We start from the raw sequence: 27,392 nt of genomic DNA, 5'->3' as shown, positions 1-27,392 counted from the left end.
CCATCCTCACTGTATAGAAGTTAGTTTGCTTCTGGGCTGTTTCCTGGAGTTAGGCAACAAGTTCCTGCTTCAGGTGCAATGCTGTGGGTGATTTGCTGCAAGGACTGCTGCAAAAAGATATTATGAGCCACATTCCAAATGTTTTTTCCTGCCTTCTCCCTGCAAAATTTACTAGCATCAACCCAGGAGGCAACTGGTAGTTTAGATGTAGTCAGAGATACTCATCATCCCTATTGCCTGTGGGCTGAGATTTTTACCCTCTTTGGTCTGGAAGAAATAATAAATAACAGGTGAATTAATTTTGTGGATAATACTAACCCAGGTGTTTCAAACATCTTGTATCTGCAGATAAGTTCAGCTATCCATCCTACCAATATCTCCTCGTTTGGTCTTGGCAATGGCCTTATGTTGATCTGACCAGGCAGCTTTGAGATATATGTATTATCTCCACAGATATATCTAAGATGTTTACTGGTGATTTAGTGAGGCACATTTACTTCTCCTCAAGGTGATTTTTATGTAGAATAAAGATTTAGCCTTTTCTTTTTTTTTGTGGTTTTGTTCTATTTCCAGGCTTGTCATTGTAGCACAAGGTAAGGGAAAAAAGCTTCTATCCATGCTGTATATTAACTGTGTTTTAAAAAGCAACCAGCTTTTGTGTCTGTCTTGCCAAGCCTGTGATGTTGGCAGTGGTTCTGACAGTAATAAGTTTTGATAGGTAAAACAAATAACATTTGGTCACATTTAGCTTAATAGCTCCCTTAATGTAGTCTTGTCATAGAGCTAAACTTGTTTGTTGATAAATGAAACCATCAGAAACGAGACAGAAACTTCTTTTGTGAAGTGCTTTATATTTCTGTCATTTCTCCAGAGGCTTATGAGGAACAACTGTAGTGCATATTATACATCATATTTATTTTCTGCTTTGCTGTCACAGATGCCTTGCCATTAAGAATTTCATTAAATGCATCATTTCTATCTAGTATTTTTAAACTAAAATCTTAAATTTGTTGCATTACATGGCTTGTTACATGCTTTGCAATGTTATCTGTAAGGTATGTCAAAGTGGGATATATACAGGTAATTTTATATATGGATACTCATAGAACTCTGACTGTAGTTTTTCCATCAGTTAAAAAAATATAGTGCAACAAAGATGAAATGCAGTATACTTCTTCCATGTATGCATGTGAACAGTCATACAGGGTTTGATGAAAGGCTTTTCCAGACTGTCATCTAGTCTCTGGAAATCATATCAACTCAGAGAAAGAACATGGAGTGACCTTCTTTTGTAATATTTTTCCAGGCTCTCAACAGTCTTTGATTAAGAAACTTCCAGAGTAAGAGGTTTTAGTCTTAACCAAAGTATTTAACAGCATCATGACTATAAAATAGATTTACCTTAAATGCATTTACTTAACCCATATATTATTCTGGCTTTTAGTGTTCTATGTCAGTTATTTCTGTGGTGTATTGAGGCTGCCTTCATCTCAGGATCTCAGGATGCTTTGCATGTTTCACAGGTAGGCAAGTAACGACAAGAAGTTATACTGTAGTTTGTAGTTTTGAAAATGAAACTTGGTCATCCTTGATCGTTCAGACTAAGGAACAGAACAAGGACCATATCGTATTATTTTTGTGTGTGACTTTCTTCTCATCAGTACAGAAGTAGTAAGTCTATCTCACAGGACTGTTACATGCCACATTCTTATTTACTTTATGGGGTCACCTTTTGAACTCTGCAAAACAAAATTATTACTGGAATATTACCAAGTTTTGCGTGGTCTGATAGTTCTGCATGTCTTTATCAAACATGTCTGTTTGCCAGCGTGTATCTCAGGATAAATACAAAGCTTGCACCTGAAAAAGCAGCACTGGCCGATGCAGAATTCAAACCAGACTGAATGAGTATTGCTGAGAAGAGGAAAGTGCTCTTATACTCGTAAGTAGATACATAGGAATATATTTTAGTATTGAAAACTTCAGTAGCATTTGTTATTTCTGCCTAAAGGTTGATCTTTCTCTTCTGGCCACGTTCCAACAACAGTAAAGGCAGTGTAAATACTGAGCAATGGAGCAATGAGCATAGGATATGAGACTTGCAGGTGTTATATGCAGCTCAAATCTCATTCTTGCAGGAGAATAGAGTAACTCCAGAAGTAACTTCTCATGAAAATAAATTGAATTAGGTGTATAATTACTGGCATTTTTTACATAAGCAGACCCAGAGGTTACTCGGTAGACATACTGATCAAGAGAGCTTTGCAGCCAGAGATAAATTCTGGTACAGCCTTTAATTCTTCAGAACAGTGGGCTTAGAAAATCTAATGGTTTAACTATCAGTTACAGGAAATAACTGCTGGCTTTACTTACCTGGTTTTGGATGGGCTGTAAATTACATTTACATTACATGTAAATATTAAAAATAAATGGGCATCTTTGACTTTAGCATAGAGATCAGAATTGACAAACTGTATACTCTCACACACAATCTCTAAAAAAAAGAAAACAGCAAAAACCCCTCAACCTTTTAAGGCTATTAGAAACATATTTTAGTAAGTCTGACAAATCATAACAATTTCATAAAAATCTTTAGAAATAATGTTTCATTTATTTATTAAAATTAAATAGTTTTAGTATTTTGTATCCTGGAGTTATGTGGGAGTCATGCATATTTCACTCAGCAGGTCAAATTTGTCCTTTTTCTAATAGTTTGCAAGTTCTGCTTTAAACTTTGAGATTCATTAAAAGTTAGACCTTAATGACCATATCCTCCTTCCCTTGCTTTTGCTAGTTATTGTGTTGTTGTAGGAGTGCCTTATTAATTCTGTTATAAATAATGGCAGAGAAATGGTGATTGCAATGCTGACATGATGGGGACTGAATATTGTCTGTCTTGAGACTTTGGCCAGTCTGATATAGAGGGAAATGGAAGGTGTTTCTTTCGTGTTTGTAGGAAAACTGTTCAGAGATCTGGCGTCTTAGAGTTCTGCTTAGACTGATCTGTGAATAGCATTGATGTTGAGGAACAATTGGTCCATATTAAATGATTTTATTATAAATTGCATTATCTACAATAATGACCATAGTAAGCAGTATTTAATTTTCTGAGCAGATATAGCTAGTATGCAACTATCCATCAAGAAGTTAACAGTGGTACTCAAAGAAAAGCATACTTACTGTCTTCTGGCCTCTTACTTTCCAACTGCACAACTTTTTACTTTTATTCTTTTTTTGTTTTTCTTTTAGTTCTTCCTTCCTTCTCTAAGATTGCATTTATGAATCATTAACAGAGGGAGAAGCTATTCTGCAATGTTTTTTTTTATTAGTCCCTTTTGATGATTCATTTTAATACAGATGCTGTCACATACCTCTGTTGGTGCATCAGAGGAACAACTTTATTGCAAGTTTTTGGAATGTAATTTTTTTTTTTTTCTACTAGCAGGAAGCTATCAGAATTGCTTTCTCTTTTGTCATATAATTTCTCTGAAAAGGTCAGCATGGCCTATCTTCTGGGCAGAATTCATAAAATTATAAATAGATTGGTCAAGGTTTAAAATCAAAACCTCATGTGACAGAATAACCATGACCTTAACAATAACCTTATTGAGATAAGAAAACATGGACTTATGTAAGTATAAATTATAATGACATTACCTTTGAAAATCCTCATTTGGAAAACATCTTTCAAGTTTCAGTCATTTTTTGCACTTGTTTTTAACATTTTTGGAAAATATTCTTAAGTAAATACAGAATCCCTGTGAATTTACTGTTGACAAAAATAAGGACACAACCAGGACTGTAAATCAGCACAGTTGTTTTGGATGCAAGCTGTCTTAGTTTACAAAGTCAAGGAGCAGATTCCTTGTTTAAAATTATTTGTAATTTTTCTTTTTTTAATATATGATTTAAAAAATGTGAGGACACTAAATAATGCGTCTTTTTCAGCTCAATTCTTTCAGTATTTACCCTATTTAGGTACAGTACTCTTTAAAGTTACCATGAATAAAGCAGTGAGAAACTGGAAACTGTCCTTCGGTCTCTTCTCATCCACAAACAAACCTTTCTTCTTAAAGGTATTTTTACAAATGAATATGCTATTTTGTATACTCCAGTATTTCCCATTGGACATCAGCTATGCTGAGATGTCAAGCAGCGTCCTTTTTAGTGTAGAGAATGGTAAGATAATTGCATGCCTTAAATCAAAGAAAGACTCTTGTTGACTTGTTGGGCACCCTAAGGACTGGATAATAAACACATTTTTTTTTGAGGAGGAATTCATAACATTTTGTAAAAGATACATCATGCTGTACAAATATATTAAATCTAGGTCAATTTAGAAACACGATTTACCACAGCATTCATTCATAGGAATATTTTTTAAATAGTTTGTCTTAGAAAATAAACCACATAGCCAGATAATACTGCTGATAAATGAATCGATGAAAGTTATTGATATTAATTTTGAATGTCTAAAGAGTATTGGAAAAATAATATAAATCCGATGATTGCTTCTTGCTGACTGCATGAACTTGAGGGTTACAATTCCAGGTGTATCTCTGGTGAAGAGAAGCTACTCAAAGATAATTGATGATCAAAAAAAAAAAAAAAAGCTACAATACATTCAGTTATAAAAAATTGTTTCTTACTGTCCTGCAGCCTGTTTGGCCACATGAATCCTGCTCAAAATCTCAGCAGTAAAGAGTATTTCTAACTATTAGTGACACCAGATTGTAAGAATGACAGTTTGCAGGAGTGCTGATGCATCGTATAGCATTTTTGTTTTTTTTTTTTTTTTTTTTTTTTCAGGAAAAAAAGAGGAGGGAATACCTACTAGAGCAGTATTTACTGTGATAGGCAGGAAGGGCTGAAGCAAAATGTCCTTAATTTTTTTTTTGCTTTTAACTTTTCTTCATGTTTTGTTCTTGTGGATCCAAAAAGCCCTTAGCTCTAATTTTTAAAGAAGCCTTACAAAGTTCTAACTGATAACAGTCACATACAGAAATCCATAAATACATACCTGCCCCTTATTAACCACACTTAGACATCAGCAGATCCAGCTGGTGCATCAGGATTCAGCTTTTGCTAGTTGACCTGTTTTTAGGGCTAGCTAATGCTGATGCTGTTATTGCTAGATTTGCTTGGAGATTGTATTAAAATTCACTGCATGGCTTTTCAGTTCCAGAATTTTCTTCTGACTGATATTTTCTTGTATTTTTCAGCAAATCCAGTCAGTTAATGAGCTATAGAAATAACTTTAGATGTTCTCAATCTGCATGTCTTTATAGGTCTTTATGCACATATGAGTATGGAGAAAGCATATTCGTATTCAGATGAGTCAGCAGAAGGTATCTAACATATTTTGCTTGAATTAAATGTATTTTGTGTTTAAAAAAAAGTGAAGTCATTAATATATAATAAAAATTATACAACCAGCTATTATGTATCTAGCCTGACATATACGTGTTTCAATGTTCGGTGGCAATTTTTTATCTCAATAGCATGTCATGAGATTCTCGATGGGATGTGTAGCTCTACCCTTCTCTTTTCCACCAGGTGACACAAAAGTTTTTCTTAAATTGGAGCCAACCTGTGAGCAGGAAGGAAATTCCTGCCCACTAATAAATTATAGGCTGGTCTAAAGGATACCCTTCAGTATTTGTAAACTGCCCTACTCTCTTCTGTCCTGGAGTAGAGAGGAGCCTAAAGGATTTCAACATGGTGCTGAAGCATTGTGCCGTTATTCCTACCTTCTCCTAAAAGGCTTCAGTCTAGAAAGGGTGTGGAAGATAAAAAGTAGCCATTGTTCTGTACACTTTCTTATCTCTTAGCTGGCTAAAAATGAAGAGATGGAATCACATGGAGAATTCAACAAGTGTGGGAAAAGTGTACAACACAGAGCAACATTAGGGTTGAGGAATGACAAGGGGCATCAGTGAGAGTGGAGCTGTGGCTGAGGTATAACTGAATGCAGAATGAATAGAGGAAAAATACAGACTTCCCATCAGCAAACTATGTAATTGCATGTTGATTTGGGTATGTAGGTAATTGCATTCTGTTCAGCAGAGTTCTATGATTGCTTTGAATTCAATGATTTGGGGAGGTGGGGAGGGCTTTAAAGATAAGCTAGTTCTTGTGTCCTGTTTTAAAGGGGGTGGGTTCATTATTTCTAATATGGTATGCAAGCTTTGATGAATTACCTAATTTTTGAGAGGGGGTAAGAATCCACAGCCCCAGTGAATTTCAATTCTGACTTCAGTGGTATCCAGAATTTTTCAGCTCGGTTTGTCCTTTTAGCAGGAAGTAAAGCCAATTAGGCTTTATTTTTGTGTGCTTTTTCATTAAGAACTGTCATCAGCATTGACACTTCAAATGTGGGTAGTTAATATTACTGCCAATTAGTTACAAGTACAGTCACAGTGTCTATACTGGGGCAGGGGAAATTTCATTTTAAAGCATCGGTCACGGTGACCATGGTCCATTACTGTGTTTTATGGCAAGATAGAATAGAACAGTTCAACATGTACTATGAATGTGTGAAGTTCATCTACAGCTGGAAAGCCTAAGATGCATTAAGCATTGAAATAATTAACTTTGAGGAAGTTTGTTACTTGGGCCATGGTTTAAATTGTCTCAAAAGTTAATTCACAAATTACATGCCCAGTACAATTAGTTCTATTTTCAAAGAGGTCTTTGCTTTTTGAAAGGGCGAGTTGTAGTAATAGCAATAAATAAAATTTATTCAGAGTGAAGTTAATGGAGAATGGTATTACAATGTCTTAATATCACTATTAACTTTTAGGATTTACTTTTATTTGTGTTGAAAACGGCCACTTCTTGTTGCTTCCATCTGCACTGTAGGAGCACAGCATTTTTGTGGAAGTATTGTTTACAGTGACACAAAGATGTAATGACAGTAGCTTACTCCCCTATATTCTAGAATTTTACTGTTAAGATTCTAATTTTCAGTGAACTAAATGGTAACCATAGCCTTTTAATGAAAATTCATGGCATTAATCACAGATACACTAGCAGAAATAAAATTGATAGATTTTTTCCTAAAGGACTTGCTGAGCTAACTTAAGTTCTGCAAAAGACCTGAGTACAACAGATGCTATTTTTTAATCTGAGCTGAAGCACTAGGGGTTGGGAGGAAACTCTGAAGATTTTATCACCTTGTAAATGCCTCACTTTGAAAAAGACAATTAATCTGCTAAGACAATTCAACAGTTACCATCATGAACTAGAAAAGAGACTGCACAGTTTTAACTTTGTATTTCTTCTGGAAGTTAGGGTTGCTCATTAAATTTCCATAGTGAACCAAATCAGTCCCTGAAACAAAAAAAAAAAAACCAACTATTTTTATCAAGAATATTTAACTAATTTTCCCCTCAAATGACCTGAGTTATCAGATATAACTCTGCTGGCATCCTTGCAATATAAATCCCTTTTTGTAGAGGTATATACCTCGACACATGGAATGTGAACATTTTAGATTTAAGGAATAGGTATTGGTTGCCTTGGACACTTTTGTGGAGGAACTTTTTGCCTTTACTTATGCTTTTGGATGGTTTCTTTTGTTATTTTCACCAGTACAAGAGCCATCATATTCAGAATTCTATTCCTGATAGCATAGAGCTCTTTAGCCCCTATCATTATTATTTTTGTTTGCAGAGGAATGTGCACTCTGTGGCATGTTAGAAATTATTTCATAACCCTGTCTCTAGAGGTCTACTTGTCTGGGTTTTTGTGTGGTTTTTGTTTTGGTTTGGTTTGGGTTTTTTTGTTTGTTTTTGTGGGTTTTTTGTTTTTGTTTTGTTTTGTTTCCAGAGCTTAGCATCGTTCTGAATGAGTGCACTTCTTTGCCTTAGTTAACTGCTTATGAGTTTTATGATTAAAACTTTCTACACCCTCTGAATTTTTCTTCCAGTCCAAATGTTCTTACCTTTCTCTTAGGTATTCAGGCTATAAACAGCCTCTGGTGTATCTTTCTGATCTCCAGACTGTGTGAAGAACTTTATTACAATTCTCAGTTTTAGCCCATTTTATTTTTAGTTTCCCCCCACTACATTAATTTCTCTTTTGTCTAGCTCATCTACTTTTCATATTTTTTTATTAAGAACTATATATAACATCTATTAACATTTCATTGCCTAGTGCTTTTTTTTTCCTTTGCTTTTTTTCCCCCCTTAGTCTAATGTAAGCTATGAATGTAAACAATATTAACAGTTATTTTCATTCTTCACATCCCCCAGAAATGATGTACACCACAGTATTGAGTTACAGGACTCTTCAGCTCTTTTAACTTTTAATTCACATAGGCTTTTGTTTTTGTTTTGGTAGTGTTTTTCTTCTTTTAATGTATTTTACAGAACAAAAGTGTGTCAGTGTAGTGATTAGATTACTTGATGGCTAAAGGCACTTTTATTATCATTTCCTACCCACTTTCCCACAGCTCAGCCTTTCCACTAATTGTACTGGTTCTGTTCTTCTGAAACCTATAGCCATCAGATATGAACACCTGTAGAGTTATTGTTTGCCCTGTATTTAATACAGCTTGACTGTTATTAATCAGTTATGTTGATGCTTGTTGCTGATATTTCATCTAGGGAGCCAGTTTGTTAATCTGTAGCAAATCTGTTATTAACTATATTCTTAGTTCACGTTATGTTAGTGAGAGGGAACCTCAACTCATTAATAAAGTGTTTCCTCCTTGTCAATATGTATGCCCTTTTGTTACGATTTCCTGTATTTATGTCAAAAAAGAACAAAAATTTTACCTCAGGATTGTGAAAGTGGTATCTTGCTGCCCAACTTGTGGAGTTTTCGACTAATGCCTAGAGAAGATACTAGGGTGAATATATTTCCTTAGGAGTTCTCTGCTCATTTTGTCTTTCACGGTGTGTGACCACCTCCTTTCAAGGGCAAACAAACTTGGCTGTCTTCCTGGCTCACAGCTGTTTTTCTCTCTCTGCTAAGTTTTCTTTGAAAGAGAGAAGAGCAGCTTGAACACTGAACTTGGATGTTGCTACTCTGACAGAGAGAATGGACTTGAGTATGTGAGGAGTGAAGTACTCTTTGGACAGTGCTGGGGTTGTCAGAAATCAGTGTGGGGATGCAGCTATTAGCCGATCAGCACTAGCTCATCTATCAGGGGCAGCCTGGAGCAAGGGTGAGTGTGGATGGGTGGATGGTAATGAATGCCCCATAGCCTGCCAGTGAGGAGCTGGCTGTGTGCTGATAATGTGGAGGTAGAAGGGAGGAAGGATCCATTCTGGTAGTGGGAGTATGATGTGGGCACTGGGTCCATTCTGCTTTGCCATCAGAAGTGCCTTTCACATTCTTCTTGTAGCATAGTCTCAGAGCAATCATTCCCTGTCCAATTTATGACTAAGTTTCATTTGTGGAAAATGATGCACTTCTGTGCTTCACTAGAAAAATGTTTTTGTGGGGCTTTTTTTCCCCCTTTGGGGCATAGCAGTTTTATTTGTGTATGTCTTCAGCTGTGCAATTGTATCCAAGTGTCCAGCCAGTCTGGGCACTTCTGTTTGTTTTCTTTTGATTCCTTGGACAGTAGCAACCGATTGCAGCAGAATCCTATTCCAGGTTGCACTGGTTTATATTTTTCAAGTACCATATTTGTGCTGAAATACAACATAGCAGGGTAGCTGCCATCAGCCTCTAAAACAGCATGTGGGCCAAAAGGCTGGAGGGACAGGAGAGTGAGGCCATACCTGTACTGGGGAACCTAAGGTTTGGAAGGATCAGGTACTGTGTAAATCTGGGCAGGCTGGGCAATGGGTGTGGTAGGAGGCAGGAAGTGAGAGGGGCTAAGGATGTGGGGAAAGGATCTTTGTAATAGAGCTGAAGGAGGAATCTTATATGCAAAGAAATAGTCCTGTGACCAGGCTGGATTTCGTTTGCCACTACCTTTTCCTCTCCCCTATGGAGTTTCTCTTCTGTGTTGTGAATCATCAGCTGGCTGGTGTCCTCTTGATAGGAAGCCTCCACTGCATTATGATTTGTGCTGCACTTTTTGGTTTCTGCCCCTTTTACTGCCTTATAACTTACAGCCATGTCCTTTTTTTTTTTTTTTTTTTTTTTTGTTACACTCATATCTGGAGATAATATGTGCAGGGGAGCTCAGCTGGCACTATGATTGATTAAGAACTACCTTTCCCTGCTCTGTAACACTCAGGGGAAAAAAGGGGAGCTCAGAGGGAGTAGAGCTGGTGCTGTGAAATACCCGGGTACCCAAGTACTTATCCTAAGTGTGCCAGTGTCCTACAAGGGGTACTCTGTTTTTAACTTTCTTCTGTATGTTTCTGTTCAGAATGACACTGCTTTAAAAAAAAAGAAGGGGGTGGAGGGAGGGAGAACTTGACGTTATTCCTTCTACCCTCATAGAATTCCTTCTCCTTTATTAATTTTAGTACCACAGGTTAAGGATGTGTCAGGTTATATAGTATAAGATGTTCTGTTTATGTGCAGGAATGTTGCTGCAAGTAACCTCTTCCTAGGCTGTTTTTTCTATGAAGAGAAAGGAGTGAGAGCACACGTTAAAAGCAGTTGAGCAGAGGAGGACAGATTGCAGCAAACTTGAGAGATCAAATCTGCTGGAAAGCAATGTTTAGAGGAAGAGTTGTGTGCAGGTGGGCAAGAGAAGGCTGTCTTAATACTATTTTTTGCATACTAGATAAGTGCAGTAGGAGTGTTCTGTGGCTGCAACAATACCCTTTAATGCATTGAAAAGTAAAAGTATTACATAAGAAAAGTAAAAACATGACATCGAAGGTGGGGGAAAAGTACACAGACTTTCAGAGTGTATATATAAAGTGACATGAGTAGATGCAATAAAATAAAATTATACTGGGTGGTAATAAGTTATATATTCTTAGGAAAAATATTTGTGCTTTATCTTGTGCTTGTGTACTTGGGCTTTATTAGGACCTGCTTAAGATTTAAGTTTCACTTGGTATGCAATGTATGTGATTTTGTTGATCAGTTTTGGTTTGAGAAGTTGATCAGGCCAAATTGCATCTTTAAAGACTCGCATGGATCTGAGTATCAAATTTACTGGTTTTGAAAGGAGAATCCCACAGTACCCTGACCATTGAAGCTGCTAGTGATAGCAAAACATGTTGCCCAAAGTAAATGGCTTTATCAACAGATTAGCAGATCACCATTGTAATTTGTATGTCTGCATCCTTTCCTGCTTGCAGCCGCAGTGAAATAGTTAACAGTGTTCATTTATGAGCAGTGTTTATTAGGCTTTAGAGTGAAACACAGTGGAAAACAACTAGGCAGGAATGCAATTTCTTTAGGTCTTGTCTCCAGCTTATCTTTGTTTGTTTGAAACAGGCATTTTTCAAAGAGATATTTCAGACAGAGATTCTGAAGGCACAGAGTGGCACCCAGCATGTAAAATAATAAGTTCACAGTCTGTGCCAGCTTATTTTATGGATATTTTGATCTCAGTTATAAGATATTATATAAATTTTAACAGGAAAATTAAGATTCCATAGGATATGGAAAACACAAGTAAAGCTGTTGTCACAGTGGTCTGTGCTAGTTCTGTAGTTCTTTAATTCTCTAGTAATACAACCTAACAAACTCAAGAACTTTTTTTTTTTTTTTTTTTGTCAGTATATGCACTGGATACAGATGTCTGGATTAAAAAAAAAGTTCAGATCAGTTTTGATTAGAACTGCGCTTCATATTATTAGAATGTGATGGATGTGTTTGGATGAGGAGGAGGTTCGCAGTTATGTTTAGATTTCTTCTCTGAGCAATTTATAACCTTAGCATTAGTCACATACCCAATCTCCAGTCCCTTTCAGAATATATAAATAAATATAGTGTAATACGTGAGCAGTAAAATTTATGACCAGTGGTTGATCTCATTGGAGTCTCTTGCTTGCGTTTCTGAAGAGTCGGTGCAGAAAAGAATTTCTCAAAATGTGCATCATCTTGATTCTTTCTCCAGACATGTTATAGCAGCAGGCTAAATCCTGCAGTCTTTACTCAGTCAAAATCATTACTTAATGCGATGATTAAGTGAAGAAACAGATTTTCACTTCTAGGATGAAGCTAGCTTTTGTGTAGCAGACCTATCTAAAGTTATGATCTTTGAATCCTGAGAGTTAGGCAAAAATTCCTGTGCTGGTGTGAATCCTTGAGGTGCATGTTGGTCTCAAAAGATGAAAAATTCAGGTCTGCCACCCATAGTGTCCCCTTTACCTTAGCTGTTCTCTATTTTTACTTATGTCTCTGAATACTTTTTTTCCAGGCTGCTGATTAGGTGCCTCCTGAGTTTCATCATGCTATCCTTATTTTTTTCTACTTTATCTGCAAGGCCACGAACTTGCTAATAAATTAAGCTCCTTAACTCATTCTTCCCTGTTTCCCAGGCTATGCAATAATACACTGTGTTGATTTCAAACTCTTTTGATGTTCTTATAATTTTGGAATTCATAAAAAAAAAGACAAAAAGAGTTTGTCATAAAGACAAAAATAGTTTTTGATACTAGTGCTGGCAATACTATTATAAATAATAAACAGATTAATCAGTTGAAGCTCAGTAGAAACTGGGAACTTCAGTGTGTTATCCCATGAATGAAGATCAAAGAGGAAGTTCCTATTCACCTAAAGTTGCAGATTTTTCCTTGTGCTGTGTTTGCAGATTTGCATGCATGCACACACATACAGAGTGTCAATGAAATGGTCTGTATGCTGAGGCTTGTTGCTGCTGCCTTGCTGCAGAAATGTCACTTTAGCTCTTTTTAGTAATGTAAGCAATCCGAAACCCCACATTTCTGGGGTTTTGAAGTAGACTCGGGAGTTATTTCCTAGTTTACTAGTGTTTCTTCATCTAGCCGCATTTTGTGTTTCCTGACTTGATAGTGATATTAAAACAGATGTTACTCAGCTGGAAAAAAATCACATCAGAGATGAGATGTGCCTTCTCATTTGCTACATGTATTATCAAATAGCTACCTGAATATGAAGTGAAATGTTTTTGAAGGAGAGTACAGATCTGTTAAGGTTAAAGACTTTGATACAGGTCTCTGAAAATCTCTGTGACTTTGAGGCAAGATTATTTTTTAAGCAACAAAAATGTATCCACCATTTCATTTCAAGGTTTTGTTTTCTACCTTAGTGTGGTAAAATTCTTCTCGTGTCCCTTGCTACCTTGTGTGTTCATTAGTCAAATCTATGTTGTTTCTGTATAGCTTGTAAATTCAAGTCAGCCTCTCCTTGTGACTGAGAGTCACAGATTGTTTTTTGGACGCTGTGTCTGTCTGCAGCCTTGAAAAACATTAAGTTATCTTTTCCTCCTGTTATGGTGATTGTGCTGTTTTCAAAGGAATGTTTAGTTATTTCCTACAAAAGCCAGGCTGGAAAGTAACAGTGTCTAACAAAGCAGGAGGATTGCCTGTGATAAAACTGCCAGTCCAAGCATCAATTCCTAGTTTGTAACCTCCAACAGGATGAAGATATTTGCAGTCCAGGTTCTGCTATCTTGTGCTCTGTAGTGAGAAAAATATCCCTTTTCTGGTGAGAGTGATCTTGCTGGAAAAACTTGGGGAGGTCTGTAGCACAACTCCTGGTTATGATGATCTGTAAGGCAGTGTCTTCGCTGAGGGTTCTGGGGTGCAAAAAAAGTGGTGAAATTAAAAAAGTGCAAGATGACAGCTGGGACCCTGCATTTAGTTCTGCATCCATAAGGGACAGGAAAAATATAGTAAAATTATTGTGTATGCTGGATTAAGAGCTGAACACATGTATACTCTTCTAAACAGAATGATTTCTCCCTTTTTTAAAAAAAATGAAATCAGTTTTGCAGCATACTGTTCTGGAAAAAGCACTCTTTTACCTATCTTCCAGATTATTCTTGAACTGGGCAATGGTTAGTTGTGTGCGTAGCCTCCTTTCAAACATACAGGCTTATCCAGCTGATAGCAATGCTGAGGGAATCGTAGTGTAGAGTCATTCATCTCCAATGCCGATTGTTTAATGTCAAAATGTAGAAGGGTTTGGTTTTTAATTTTGCTCATAGCTGTGAGTGGTGATTCACTGAAGTTATATTACTAAGGTGTGAAATAAAGAGGAGGAGTATTAGGATGAAGCAGACTTCTCCTGCAGTCATTCAGTTCCAGATATCATGGTCTAGTAGTTTTATGCTACATTAGGCTCACTCAGTGTGTTCATGCTTACAGAACTTGTACTGATGTTGTCAGTGCTGTGCTTCATTTCCCTGTGTTTGAGCTGGGAAAACACAGAATGACTAAGGAGAAAATCACAACCTTTTTCCTCTTCCAGAAATAAATTGTAGCACCATGCTAGGTTTCTTTACTGTTTATGTTCTCTGGGTTCGTCTAACAACACTTTCATTAGGTCTTTTCCAAACATACTGATATCTGACTTTATCCTCAGTGCATAAGCTGAATATTAACAGTGGAATGCATGCAAAGGGTCCTGGTAATGTCCTACTGTAATGCCAGGAAAAAACTTGTAGGAAAAAACAGTGACATTTGTTTTTTGATTTGGGAAAAATTTCCTGAAAAAAAAAAAAAACCCAAACAACCCAAGTTAGTTAAGAGCAAGTAACTAAGGACTCAAGAATAGTGTTTTTAGAAAGTCCTTGTCTTCCTCAAGAAGGAAAAATATTCACGGATGGCCTCAGAAAACCAAGGGAGAAACTAGGAAAAGTACAGATGACTCATGCCCTGACCAGGGGCTCTAGCCTATGCAGTTGTGAGCAGCATGGATGTCTCCTCTGGAAGTTTTCAGGATGTCAGTTTAACAAAAAGACAGGGGAAGTACTCATTTCAGATAGGTGCCTGAAGCACCAGTAGTTGAGAAGCCAGCCTGAGTTTTGAGGTTGGTTAAGAATTCAGCAGCTCCCAAGATGTACAGGAGAGTAATAGTCCCCCTGTACTCGGCACCAGTGAAGCCACATCTTGAACACTGTGATCAATTCTGGGCATCTCACTGCAAGAAAGACCTTGAGGTGCTGGACTGGGGGGAAAGTGAAGCTGGTGAAGGGTCTAATAAGGAGTGGCTGAGGGAACTGAAGTTGTTTAATCTGGAGAAGAGGAGGCTGGGGTAATGGTTGAACCTGATGGTCTTAAAGGTCTTTTCCAATCTGAACAATTCTGTGATTCTGTGGGGTTATCCTGAATTCTGAAGCGGTGCTTGAAGCAGTGAGGCAGTCTTTGCTCCAAAGATCCACCCCATTCTCTCAGCCTGCTTCTTATCTGTATTTTCTCTGAAAGGAGGAATGTATTGTCCCATGATCTTAGTTTTTACTCTCTCCTTCCTGTATTATAACACAGCAAATAATTTAGAAATAAATAAAATAGCTACCATTTACTTACTGATCCTGGAAAAAATATTGAAGTATTTTGCAAACTTGACATTATTTCTCTCTTCTGCCAGTTTTTATGACCCCCTTCTCCATCTACCTGTAAAAAAAAAAAAGCTACCCCCCGAGAAACAACAAACAAAAAATACTCACCTTATTGTCTTCTGTTATGTGGCTAGCTCCATATGCAACACAAGTACTGAGCTTATCCAAGAACGATGTTTAAAAATGACCCATATTCTGAGTGGTAAGTAGCTCAGCTTCTTCAGTACTGGACTGACAATCACAGGCTGATTAGATTTTTACAATTACCTTAGTGGAGGTAAGTCCCACTTTGATCCCTTCCAAAGGGACTGCATAACGAGAAAGGGCTGATTCTGTTTGAATAAAGCGATCCAGCTCTGTTGACAGGGTATATAATAAGCAGGTTCTGATTTTAGTCAGATTTTAATCATATTGAGTAGCATTTCATACCAAAGTGATTCTGTTTCACTTTACACTTGTAATGATGTATTGAATATCACTCCAGTTATTTTAATACATCCCAGTATTTTAATTCCTTTTGAAAAGCAAACCACCCCTCCCACCCCCTTACCCCCCTCCCCCCCATAAGTGAAGAAATTCAGTTCAATAAGTTTCTGTCACCCCTGGTGTCACCAGTTGTTCCACGGCGATCTCAGACTACCTTTGCAGTAATAATTTATATTAAGGATATTGTCAAGTAGCCTATAAGAAACAGTTTCTATGTCTCTAATGCAGGATCCAAAAGAATCTTTCAAGGTGAAGGAAAAATGTTATTAAGGCAGGGCAGGGCTAAGAGTCTTAATTTGAATAATTAAACTTACTTTGTATTTATGAAAGCATTTCTAGGGAATAGTGACTTTATAGCATGATTGTTACTCAAATCAGCCCTATTGTTAGGTTTAAAATGCATATGGATGTGTTCTTTTTGTTCAGATAGTTTAGCATTCAAGGAGGAAATTTGTTGCATAATGAAAGCAGTTTTAACTATTGTCTTATCACCATCGTCTCATTCTTTAGTGAACTTCTGGTGTCATGACTTTCAACTTTTGAAGGCATATATGATTCCTCTCTTGAGAATTTTTTTTAACACTTTGTATGAAGATAGATTTTAGCTAGAGGAACACTTCTTAACTGAATCTAGGTAAGCATATGTAGTTTTCATGGCAGTCAAAGCTGGAAACAAAGTTGTCTAATGTTTTCAGAGAAAACCTGATGAGTAGAGAATCCAGATTTTGGGGGGCCTTGTTCCTAAATTGAATCTTAGTTTAAATGGTGGGTTTCATGTCTGAATCCAGCTTACTGAAACTTATACAGCTCCACAAAAATATTTTTTCAGTGTAGGATTCTTTCTGAGTATGGAAAGAAAGAAATAACAGTGAGATGATTCAAACAGAAGTTGGCACATCCTATAGAAAGATTCTGTTTCATGTTACTTCAACCATCATTTTTATATTCTGTATAGAGCAAGGAGATGTGTCATACCTAACCACAGCTTTTTGCTAGTTCCATTGCAAAAACAATGTAGAGCAGTCTCTTTCCTATATGATAATGAAGCTAGACAACAAAATTACTTAACCTTATAACTGAACAAAAAGAGTCTACCATACTTGTCAAACTGTATTTGTAAGTGAGCTAATTGACTCAAACCCAGTGTAATTCTAGAAAGTGAAGATGGCAGGTACTAAAGATATTCAACAGTGCATTACAGGAAATGGATTTTATTCATAGTATCAATGTATTAACTTTCAAATAGTTTTAGAAAGCCATCTAGTAAAATCCAGACTTGCTAATAACACTATCCTGTTGAAAATGAATGGAAGCTTTGCCAACCTAGTATCTAAAGCTCTGACCACGAATCTTTTTTATTTGAAAAATATTTGTATTTTCTTAATAGAAATTGAAAGTATTAGTTAAAATGTACTTTTATTGAATAGTATATTTTTATGTTGCACAAATATTGTGTGCTTTCTTAGTTTTAGCTCAAGCTTTTACAAGTGAAATCAATTTCTTACCTCAACTCTATTCATCATGAAAAAACATAAATTCTGTCTTTTATGAAGCTGTCATTGTTCCTGAGACATATTAGACCCTAGGGCCCAGTACTCCATTTAAAACATTCTTCATGTCATCTTTTTTTTTTTTTTTAACATTCCTTTTGCTTGTTTGATGACTTTTATTCTTCTCCCTCTCATTTAGTGAAATTCAATATTATGTCCCTATTCCATTCCTTTTAAAGACAACATAATAGAAGACACTAAAAAGTAGAGATTTAGTATTTTTATTTTTAAAGAGAATATAGCCATGTTTATCACATTGTCTACATTCTCCTCTGCACTTTCCTCTTTTGTATTTTTTTGTTTTCTTGCATATTCTCTGAAAGATGTAGGGCATCCAGATGAATTGAAGAAGAACAAAGGCTATGTCAGACTTGATTCTTAAAAACTATTTATGTCCCTAAAGCTGCAGATAAGGACATATTTGGAATATTAAAAATGCATAGAGGCACTTGATTTTTGTTATTTAACTAGGTTTCAACTGACAGTCTTCATACTGTGAAGCACCTGAAATTATGTTGCTTGGGGTTCTCACAAAGTAATGATGTTTAATTTGTCCTTTTATTTTATTTTTTTTCCCCTTCTTCTTTTTAAGTAAGTACACTTTTCCTAGCTCATACTCTCAACATTGTGCTTTTATCCAGGCCTACCATGGCTAGATCCTTCTCTAAGAGGTTTAAGTGCAGTCAGTGGTAACTACACAGCAGGAGGAAGGGTAGCAGAGTTGAGCTGTCAAGGGTGTATATGGGAAAACAGTGTAGGCAGTTTCTGAAGATTCTCTGACTAATGGATTAACTACTATAGTTCAGAATATGAGAGGTGAAACGGAGTCTGAGGTGTGGTTTTCTTTTTGTTTTGGTTTTATTTTGGGTTTTTTCTTTTTGAAACTTTTTTGTTTAGGTTGCACAGTTCATACTAATTGCAGGTGGGATTGATGCCACCTAACTCTAGTTAAGTGCCCATTTTCAGCTAATTGTCTAGACACTGTTTATTGTCAATGAAAAAATAGAGGTACTTCAAGAGTGTGATTCATCCCATCCTAAAATAGACATCTAAGCTGGGATGAGTTGGAAGTAGTTGTCTTTCTCCACCAAATAGCAGGAAGGCACTGACAACTGGTTAGACAAAAAGCAGCTGAAGATACGCGAGATGGTCACCCTCTGAGCTATTGATATCTCTTTTAACCCTCTCTGTTTCACTGATTTGGGAGATGAGTAACATTTTTCAGTATTTGCTAAATAGTACAACCATGTATCCACCTGGTTCAGGAGTACACAAGGCAGAAAACTATGTATACAGTTCCACTGAACCCATGGATAGACCGACTGCTTCATTTTGATTTGTCAGATGGTAGATTAACGAACAAAAGCTGATGCATAAAGCACTGTATATATTTCAGGTTGGGATCAGCCTAGAAATTGTCATCCACCGACAATGAAGACTCCACTTGGTTACTGCTCTGTACAAACAACGTCACAGTGACACTCCAGAGCTACCTTGTCACATTCTCATTTATTTTCTGAAAAGTAAATATTCTAGCTGAAAAATAAATTAAGCACAAAATGGGTGTATTATATATTTTGAAAATAGCTTGAATGTAAAACATTTCAAGCTGACAGAAATATTAGCATGTTTAATACCATATGAATGGCTTTCTCAATGAAATGCAGAATAAATATCCATTAAAGCATTAATGACATTTGAAACTTTTTTGCAGTAATCGTTAACGTTTTTACAGCAGAAATACTGTGCAGTAGTTTTTATTCCCATGTATTATTTGTGAAATGAAGATGCCATTTAACGTTAAACTTTACAAAAATGTTTGCATTTTGAGGCATACTTTATAACAGAAACAAATCAATTAAAGGCAGTTATTAAGATTTCATTTTCTTCTCCAGAACTAAGCTTCTGCTGATTTTTTTTCATAATTGGACAATAATATTTTTCAGATGATAGTGAACTCTTTACTGAGAAAATGATGAACAGAACAGCTGTTGCTGTGATTTAGGATGTCATCTCTATGAAAGTTTGCTTAACAGTTGAAAGGAACAAACATGTTTATTAAACCTGCACTGATTCTGGGCTGAGGTAGGAAAAAATAACACTCTCAAATTTCGTAAGATCCACCCATCTCTAAAATAGTTTCCTCAGATTTTGGTAGCAATGTAAGTACACCAGTGGGCAAATTTACCCTGTTTCTGTCATATGTTTTGACGCTTGAACTGTTCATTGTTGTTTTTTTTTTTTTCCCTTCCCTTTGTACCTCTGATTCAAAGAAAGTAATACCAAGGGCAGGTGTTTCTGCTAGCTTGTTAACTGAGTTTTCTTCTGTTCACGTTTGAAAGCACTTACCCCCATTCTGCTTACGTTTTACTTGATATCATCTTAAAAGTAACAAGTGTAAATTCTTAAAATCTCATGCTCAGAATGTGTGGAAATCTGTGCTGATTCTGAGCACTTCTACACTTCTACTTGCTTAATGCATGTTAAGGTGGAAAGAGACCAGTCAGTTAACTGGCGTAATCATATGCACAATGCAGCTGTCTTGTCTCATGCAGTTGTTCCTTCCATGGTGCAAAACAAAGTGCTGTACGTGTTTCAAACCTAGAAGATTCTTCTGTTTTACTTTCATTAGGCCATAACCTCTGTCAGTATTATGACTTTTGTTGGTCTTAATTAAGATAATTTCTTCCTCTTACCAATCTGACCATAAAGACATAGACATCACGGTTATCTTTTTCATCCTTTTAATAATAATGATAATAAAAAGCCCTGTTGCAATTCCTTGTCAATTTATTATTGTGATATACATTTATTTTTTTTATTTTTTTTTTTACAAAGGAATTTGACAAGCAGATTTCTGGAGTTCTTAATGGAGTTGAAACAATAGCCTATGCATGTCATCGTACATGCATAGTGAAATGATGGACGTAAATCACACACAGGCACACAGAGAAAACAAGGCACTGTTAAGACTGTACAAGTAATAACTGAGGGGTTTTTGATACATTAAAAATCGAGCTCCTAATGAAAACTATATCAGTAGTAATTTTAACACCCTAAAGCTGTGCATTGTTTTGGGATTCTCTGCTTGAAAGCCCAACTGTGTCCCTCTTTCCGTATGTATTTGATCCCACATTTGTAGGTGAATAAATTGCTCCGATGTTGTTGCCGGAACGAACTAAAAAATCAGCCAAACGTTGTGTCACACATGTGGCGGTGTTGCATTTCCGTTTCTCCAGATGGTGACTACTAAGGTAAAAAAAAAAAAAAAAGAGCCAAGATTAAGTCAAATGGTGAGCAATCAAGCGTGCCCATTCTGATAGGCGTTTGATCAGTGCTAATGTGGGAGTTTTTTTAATATGTGCACAAATACAGGAACATTACAATCTTCCTACCACCTACTTTGTGCCTGAAAAAATCTTGCGCTGCATGCTATTATCAGTTTTAATGATGGGGGTTATTTAAATGCAAAAACCTTAACAGTCATATGCCTTTTGTATTGATATTCTACATAGCAGTTTATGACAAGTAGAAAACCTGTAATGATAGTATAGTTAAGACAGTAAGTGAAAACAATGACTAAATGTTTAGCTTTAAGCTGAGCTTCTAAATCTATTTAGAGCTCTTGCTGATATCATGAGGATTACTAACATAATGACAATCACTAACATTTATTTAGTTCTCTTCTTCCCACAGAATCATATCCTGCTCTTACTGAAGTGAACAGTAATATTCCAGCCCACATCAAGTAGACTGAGTCCAAAGATTCTTTCTCTCAACTCTGCCATACATCGTGAGAGGTGGCATGTATTGCCACCTTCTGCCAACCTCTGTACCACTTAATATTTACCTCTGGGTAAAGAGAGATTTATTCGCTATCGAAAAACTTCCATGTCTTTCTTGAAACACCAACAACTTCAAAATGCTGTTGTCGTAGGAGATAATACTTTGCTGGGTGAGACTCTAAAGAGTGTCCACAGAAGAACCCATATCTAAAATAGTTTTATGGTCTGAACCAACAGACCATTTTCAGAACTCCATTTGGAACTTATGTAGCATGAGATTTACTTTTTTTTTTTCCTTTTTTTTTTTTAATTACTACAAAACTGTTAGCTTTAGAGAGCTTGGGTTTTCAGGTTTGTTTCTTAGACCACTAGGTTTTCCCTTCAGATTGAAATGTTTGCTTGCTGAAATTGCTTACTGACTTAACTGTTAATTTTCTTAGGCTTCTTCATGTTGATGTGGCATGAGGTAGACAACAGTTTGCAGCAAAAATTTACTGTAAGGAATAACAATTTCCCAGTTTCAAACTCTGGGCAATCACCAATGAGTTCCTTTTCCTACTGAGTGGTTAAATCTGTTACCTGAAATGTCATCTAGGAGTTATGTGTATTGATCTAAGAATCCAAATGGAATAGCAACTGTGAGAGGAATGTTTGTATTATACTGGTTTATACTGGCAAACAGGAGCAATTTCTAAGCAATTACTATTTTAAATATGTAATTGTATTTAAAGGAAATGGTTGGATAAGGCTTGATACAGCTTCTTTTAGATTTCCATGGGTATTTCTGTTGATTTAAAACAAATTTACTTGAGGCTTTAACATATGAGGTTCAAACAGCAATTGCTTCTCATGGAAATCCTCCTTTGTTTGTGGAGGCAGAATTCTCTTTTTCATTCAAGGTACAAAATCAGGCCCTGACACTACAAGTTTAAAAGCCCAGTCCTGACAGGAAACTACTGGATTTCTAGCTGATGTCTAGCCTGACTGAGCCCATTATACCTGTTAACTTTCTAATCTGTAGCCTTTAATTGAATATGTGCTTGAATGAGACAGTTCACCCAGTAAGGTATACCAGGGCTCCAGAAAAACAAATAGGGCATGCAAAACTCATAAAGGTGATGCCTTATGTTTGAGTACTACAATTTTTATTTTTTTTTTAGTACTGTAAAAACGGGGGAACCTATTCTCCAGTATCAAAATATTTTGGAAGATAATCAAATTGTCATACAATAATGATTTTTTAAAATATACTTGAAGAGAAAACAACAGGCAACTATATAGACACTTGTATTTACTGAATCTGCTCATAACAGAATTGTCATTGAAAGAAACTCGCTCAAAAGCCTGATGAACATAGGATAGTTCAGTGCTGTTTATCTTCTAGTACAAATTGCAGATAGATACTTTTTGAAATGTTATTTTATTGATTAATAAGTTACCTGAAATTTGATTTATGCATTTATAAACATGAATGCATTTCAGACAAGTTAAATTCTATCAGAGCTGATTTCTTCTTTTCCTTTTTCCCATGATTAAATTGATATTTAACTCTGTAATGAAATATTACTTAAACCCAGGAAACAGTTAAGCTATAAAATAATTCCATTCTGGCAGAGCATTAGTGTTATTAAGAAGGGTGTATTTTCTTTTTTTCCCTTCAGGCTTTGAAATGTGACAAATTTAATAAAGAAGGCCCTTTCAAAATACGCTTTTCTTCTCTAGGTAATGTAGTATTTGTAACCTTTTTAATTTATGAAAGCAGTGTAATTGTAAAGTGATTTAATCATCTGCAACTTTTGTCTCTGGATTTCACTTTCTACCCTGAATGCTTTGATTATTATGCTTATAGAATGGCTCTATTTGTAAGAAGGATATTTTAAGCTTTTTTTTAAGATTAAACAACAGTGTCTCAAGTAACAGAATATCACTTCATAATTTAATCCTAGCTGATACAACTAGAAGAAACAAGAAAAATCAATACCTTTTTGTCTTTGCTGCTGGTTGTTCTGGCATTTCCTCACTAAGTCCTGAGGGTGTATTCTGTGACATTACCGGCAATACCCATCCTTGTCTCTTGGAAGTACCATCAGATAGATCATCAGCCACAGATAATAATCTTTAAACAACAATAAAATATCCTATGAAATTGAATACCTCTATTTCTTTCTTATATTATTTGAGATATGAAAGCAAAAGCAATTCATGCAATAACATGAAAAAGTTTTCCCCTAAAAGAAATAAATATGATTATTTATTACTCACTTCTCAATAGGTGTAGCTTCCAAACAGCTCAGAGTGACAGAAAGTGCAATGAAGAAAACTGACAGCTTCAGGTTGCACATCTTTGCTTCCAAACTTTCTGAAAAGAATAATGATTCAAACCTGAAAGCTAACTCAAATACTCTTCAGCGTATTCTATTACTGATGCCCATTGTGTCCTAAATCAAAAATAGCTAGTCTTTTTCACAGGCTACAGTAAGTTTAGTGGCACAACACAGTTTCAGACAGGTAGCTCTCAACAGTAAATGTTCATTTTCCATCTAGTAATTCCAATCCTTTCCCTTATCTCTGATTTGCACCTCTTGACAAGCCCCGGTCTCAAATTCTGTTCCCAGGTGCAATTTACCTTGAGGCTATCCTAGCCTTTCCCTGAAAAAATGCTGTTGATTAATAGTGAGAAACACTGTGCTTTCCTGAAAGCACATCTGTTGCACTGCATCTCAAGTAAGAAAAAAAAGGGAAATTGTTTACCTTGTAATGGTCAGGGAGCTAACTGAAGACACACGCCTGTGTTAGCAAGAAGGGTGCATACAACAGTTCCACGCTTGCATCAAGCTCTGGAGTATCCCTTTTCCCCTTTCCTTGCTGACAAGTAATACGGCTCTTATATACCCTTCACACCTTTCTCAGCTCTGACATCAGGCAGCACAGACAGACTGTCATTAATTCCCATCCCTATAGACAGAAAGTACCCCAGAGAGAAACAGAGGAAGATAGGTCATTACTACATTAGCACATCAGTAGATATTAACCTGGTATATGCAGGATGCCCTCATGAAGATACTGTAATAGCATATTGCACATCAGAACTGTAGGTTCAATTTTACGGTTCTGATAAGATGCTGAGGTAATATTCCCTGTGGGTGTTTTCAAGGGCTAAATAAGGTAACAAAAGTTATACAGAAAGACAGGGTAAATGAAACACTAGATCACCAGTTATTGAAATATAAGAAAACAGCTATTTTAGAAAAGATAGATTAGTTAAAGTTGTGGAGGTTTGTTGTAGAAGGATATAGTGATCAAAACAGAAAAAATGTTTGAAGGGATGAAGGTACGAAGAGTAAGAAAAGAGTGAAAATTATTTAAACTGACAGATAGGGTACTCATTCAGGGCAACAAGGTAGAGCTCATATACATTTTTCAGTGAATTAGAAATACAAATGGAAATTTTGTCATTATTAATGCAAAATCTTATGTTTTACTAACACCGGCAGATTCTTTGTCATGCATGAAAACTGTGTCAATTAATATCCTTAGGAAGGCAAACCCTAGGAGTAAAAAGCTAGAAAATATCAGAATAAAGACTGCCTGTGCAAATTTATTTCTCTAGTGTGCACAGAATATGGTTCAGGGAAAAATATACAGATTTTAACAGGCAAAATCCAACATTAATAAATTACCTGACTGCAGATTTCCAAGGATAGAGATGAGAACTATTTTTTCCCAATTTTGGTGGGAATTTTTTTCTTTTCCTGTTCATTAGTTGCCTTTAGGTGCCCAAATTCAAAGCAGGTCTTTCAATTATTTATGGAGGTTAAGATGCTGCCATAAAAGTTCAGGCAAAATTTTCTGTGATAAGAAGTTATTATATGCATCTTCCATATTCTGAGACAGCATGAATTAATTCCATAACTGCTTCAATGACAAGTACCATTGCCTTAACTGGAAGTCCGTTTCCTTGTTGGCCTACGCTGTAATACCAGATTTTCCCTTAAATGGCCAAAGTTCCATCGCTGGCTCTCTTCAGGCATCTATGCTGAATTGAGTTGACTACAGAAGGAAAAGCTGGCATGGTAGCCTCTTAACCTGCTAAAACAGCTAGTCTGCAAATAAGATTCTAGCAAGTGACAATTTTTTTCTCTTTATCTTAAGGATTGCTGCTTCTGAATGTTTTTATTTCTGTTTTTAACATGATCATATATATTTTTTTTCCCACAGGTTCCTGCCATCCTCCCATGGATGGACAGTCCCAGTGTAAGAGGAGTAAGTAAAGAGTTTTATCTTCACAATGATGACATGTTCTGCGCGACATCTGAAACAAGTTTATTTCTCCAAAGAGTCTTCTATTGTTATTTTCACTGTAGTGTTTGACCACAACAAAATAACATTTTGGTGTTATTTTCACTGTAGCAATTTTATTCCTCTGAAATGAAGGCATGATTAAACCCATGGTACAGAGGTAGAATTGCGCTAAAAAAAAATTATGCAAATAATCTCGCAGGTGATTTACACTAGCCAATATTCACTGCTTGAATATTGAACTTGAAGATGCTGTGGTGCACTTCTCTGGGAATGGGAAGAGATCTGGGTCCCACTGACACTCAGTAGCAGTGTGCATGCTCAGCTCGTGTGAAAAGGCAAGCTCATGTTGTTTCAGCTCCTGAAAAGCAAGATACAATTTGCATCTAAGATCTTAAAAGATTGGACTGAATATTCAGAATCTGTTATTTTTCAAGGCTTCTACTGATTTTAGCTTGTTGTGTCAAGCTTGAATCAAACTGTGGGTTGATGTAAGAGAAGTGAAACAGGCTTTTCATAGAAATATTGGTCCTAATTTCAACTGTTCTGCAGGTGGCCCTAGGGAGCCTCTAATGATTTGAGGGAAGAATCAAAAGGCTGATTCTTGAGTGCATTGTAGAAATTAAACTAGGTTCGTGATATCCCAGGACCATTGCCTGCCTCCTGGGCAACATAGCAGAATAAGTGAGAAGCATATCCAGCAGTAAGTCAGATGTAATGTTAGCAAAATTAAGGTATTACCGCTCCTGTTGCAAGCTCTTTTAAGCAGTAGTGTTTTCCCACACAAACAAGACTGGAATATGAAATTGTGGAATCTCTTCGACAGCAGAACTATTCATAACTCGAATTTCAAGAAGCTGGCACTAAGTACTGTGCACTTAGTACCATTCAATTAAGTGGTTAGAAAGTTATTTTTATCACTGACAAAATTCCTTAACCTTGATCTTAAAAAAAACCTTTATTACTGTGCATAATAAATGTTATCAGGCCAAGGAAAAAAAATCATGTATTGTCAGTAAAGAAACCCATGACGAATTCCATCCTTAGTAGTCTTATGGTAATTTTACATACTTATGCTGGTGTTTAAGTCTGTATGAAAAGATTTGTCTAAAATTTTCTTTGTGAATGATGGTTAGGGGACACCAGAGCTGAGGTTTACAAAGAATCCAGAAGATATGTTATGCCAGTGCCCTGGTTCCTTTTGGAAACTACCTACATAAATGTCTTGAGTTGCAAGATGATGATGCAACTGTAATGTAATGCTCTGCACAGTAATGTGTTGGCAGCAGAGGTACGGGGAACCAGCCTCATCTCAAAAGTCTGCTGCTTTTATCTAATGGGGAGTGGGATTTATTTGACTAAATGTGGGATGAATTTTTGACTATAAAACCAGCCTTGGGTGACTCGCTCAGATACAGATATTTATACTGCAGGTGTCTAAATGCATGTGAAATGATTTCCATCATGGGTGTTTTAACTCTCTTATGTTCTCAGTTCCTAACATTTAAGGTTGGCTCCCTCTCTTTCTCATATTTACCCTTTTCTTAGGCTATTCCTGACTCCTGCTGGACAGCTGTTTCCCACTTTTAGTGGCTGCTTTTCAATTTCTGAGTTCCACATTTGCTTAATGACATTAATAACACACATTAAGACTTTTGGTAATGGATGTCTCTTTCCCATTTGTGAGAGAGACAAAAAGCCATATTACTTGTTGCATACGCTTTACCAGATGCTGTACTGCTTTGTAAGGGAGATGTCTCCAGTAAATTACATTGTTGCTCAGTTACCAGGAACTAGAAGTGTGTGAATAACTCACATTTAATTTGCCTGTTGTATCAAAACAGAAAAGGAAAAGCTGTA

General features: G+C 36.3%; 2 protein-coding genes across 2 annotated transcripts in view; one reads left to right on the top strand and one right to left on the bottom strand.

Moving 5' to 3' along the window:
• The first annotated feature begins 426 nt into the window (after window positions 1-426).
• The window catches only part of LOC136016452 (solute carrier organic anion transporter family member 1A2-like), a 54,904-nt gene continuing 27,938 nt past the window's right edge, over window positions 427-27,392 (top strand). Inside the window, exons 1-5 of the mRNA XM_065683658.1 lie at window positions 427-593; window positions 1,445-1,523; window positions 1,829-1,942; window positions 22,895-22,955; window positions 25,452-25,496. The gene's annotated coding sequence lies outside the window, so the exon portion shown is untranslated. The remainder of the gene's footprint in view (window positions 594-1,444; window positions 1,524-1,828; window positions 1,943-22,894; window positions 22,956-25,451; window positions 25,497-27,392) is intronic.
• Window positions 20,505-23,575, bottom strand: IAPP (islet amyloid polypeptide). The gene is made up of 3 exons (XM_065683700.1): window positions 23,496-23,575; window positions 23,215-23,349; window positions 20,505-20,697 (listed from the first exon to the last, which is right to left on the bottom strand). The coding sequence occupies exons 1-3, from the start codon at window positions 23,573-23,575 to the stop codon at window positions 20,505-20,507; spliced, it is 408 nt and encodes a 135-aa protein (XP_065539772.1).

The sequence above is a fragment of the Lathamus discolor genome, chromosome 1 (genome assembly GCF_037157495.1).
Source record: "Lathamus discolor isolate bLatDis1 chromosome 1, bLatDis1.hap1, whole genome shotgun sequence".
Taxonomy (NCBI): domain Eukaryota; kingdom Metazoa; phylum Chordata; class Aves; order Psittaciformes; family Psittacidae; genus Lathamus; species Lathamus discolor.
Note: the sequence above shows the minus strand (reverse complement) of the source record. Positions and strands in the feature narration are given on the sequence as shown.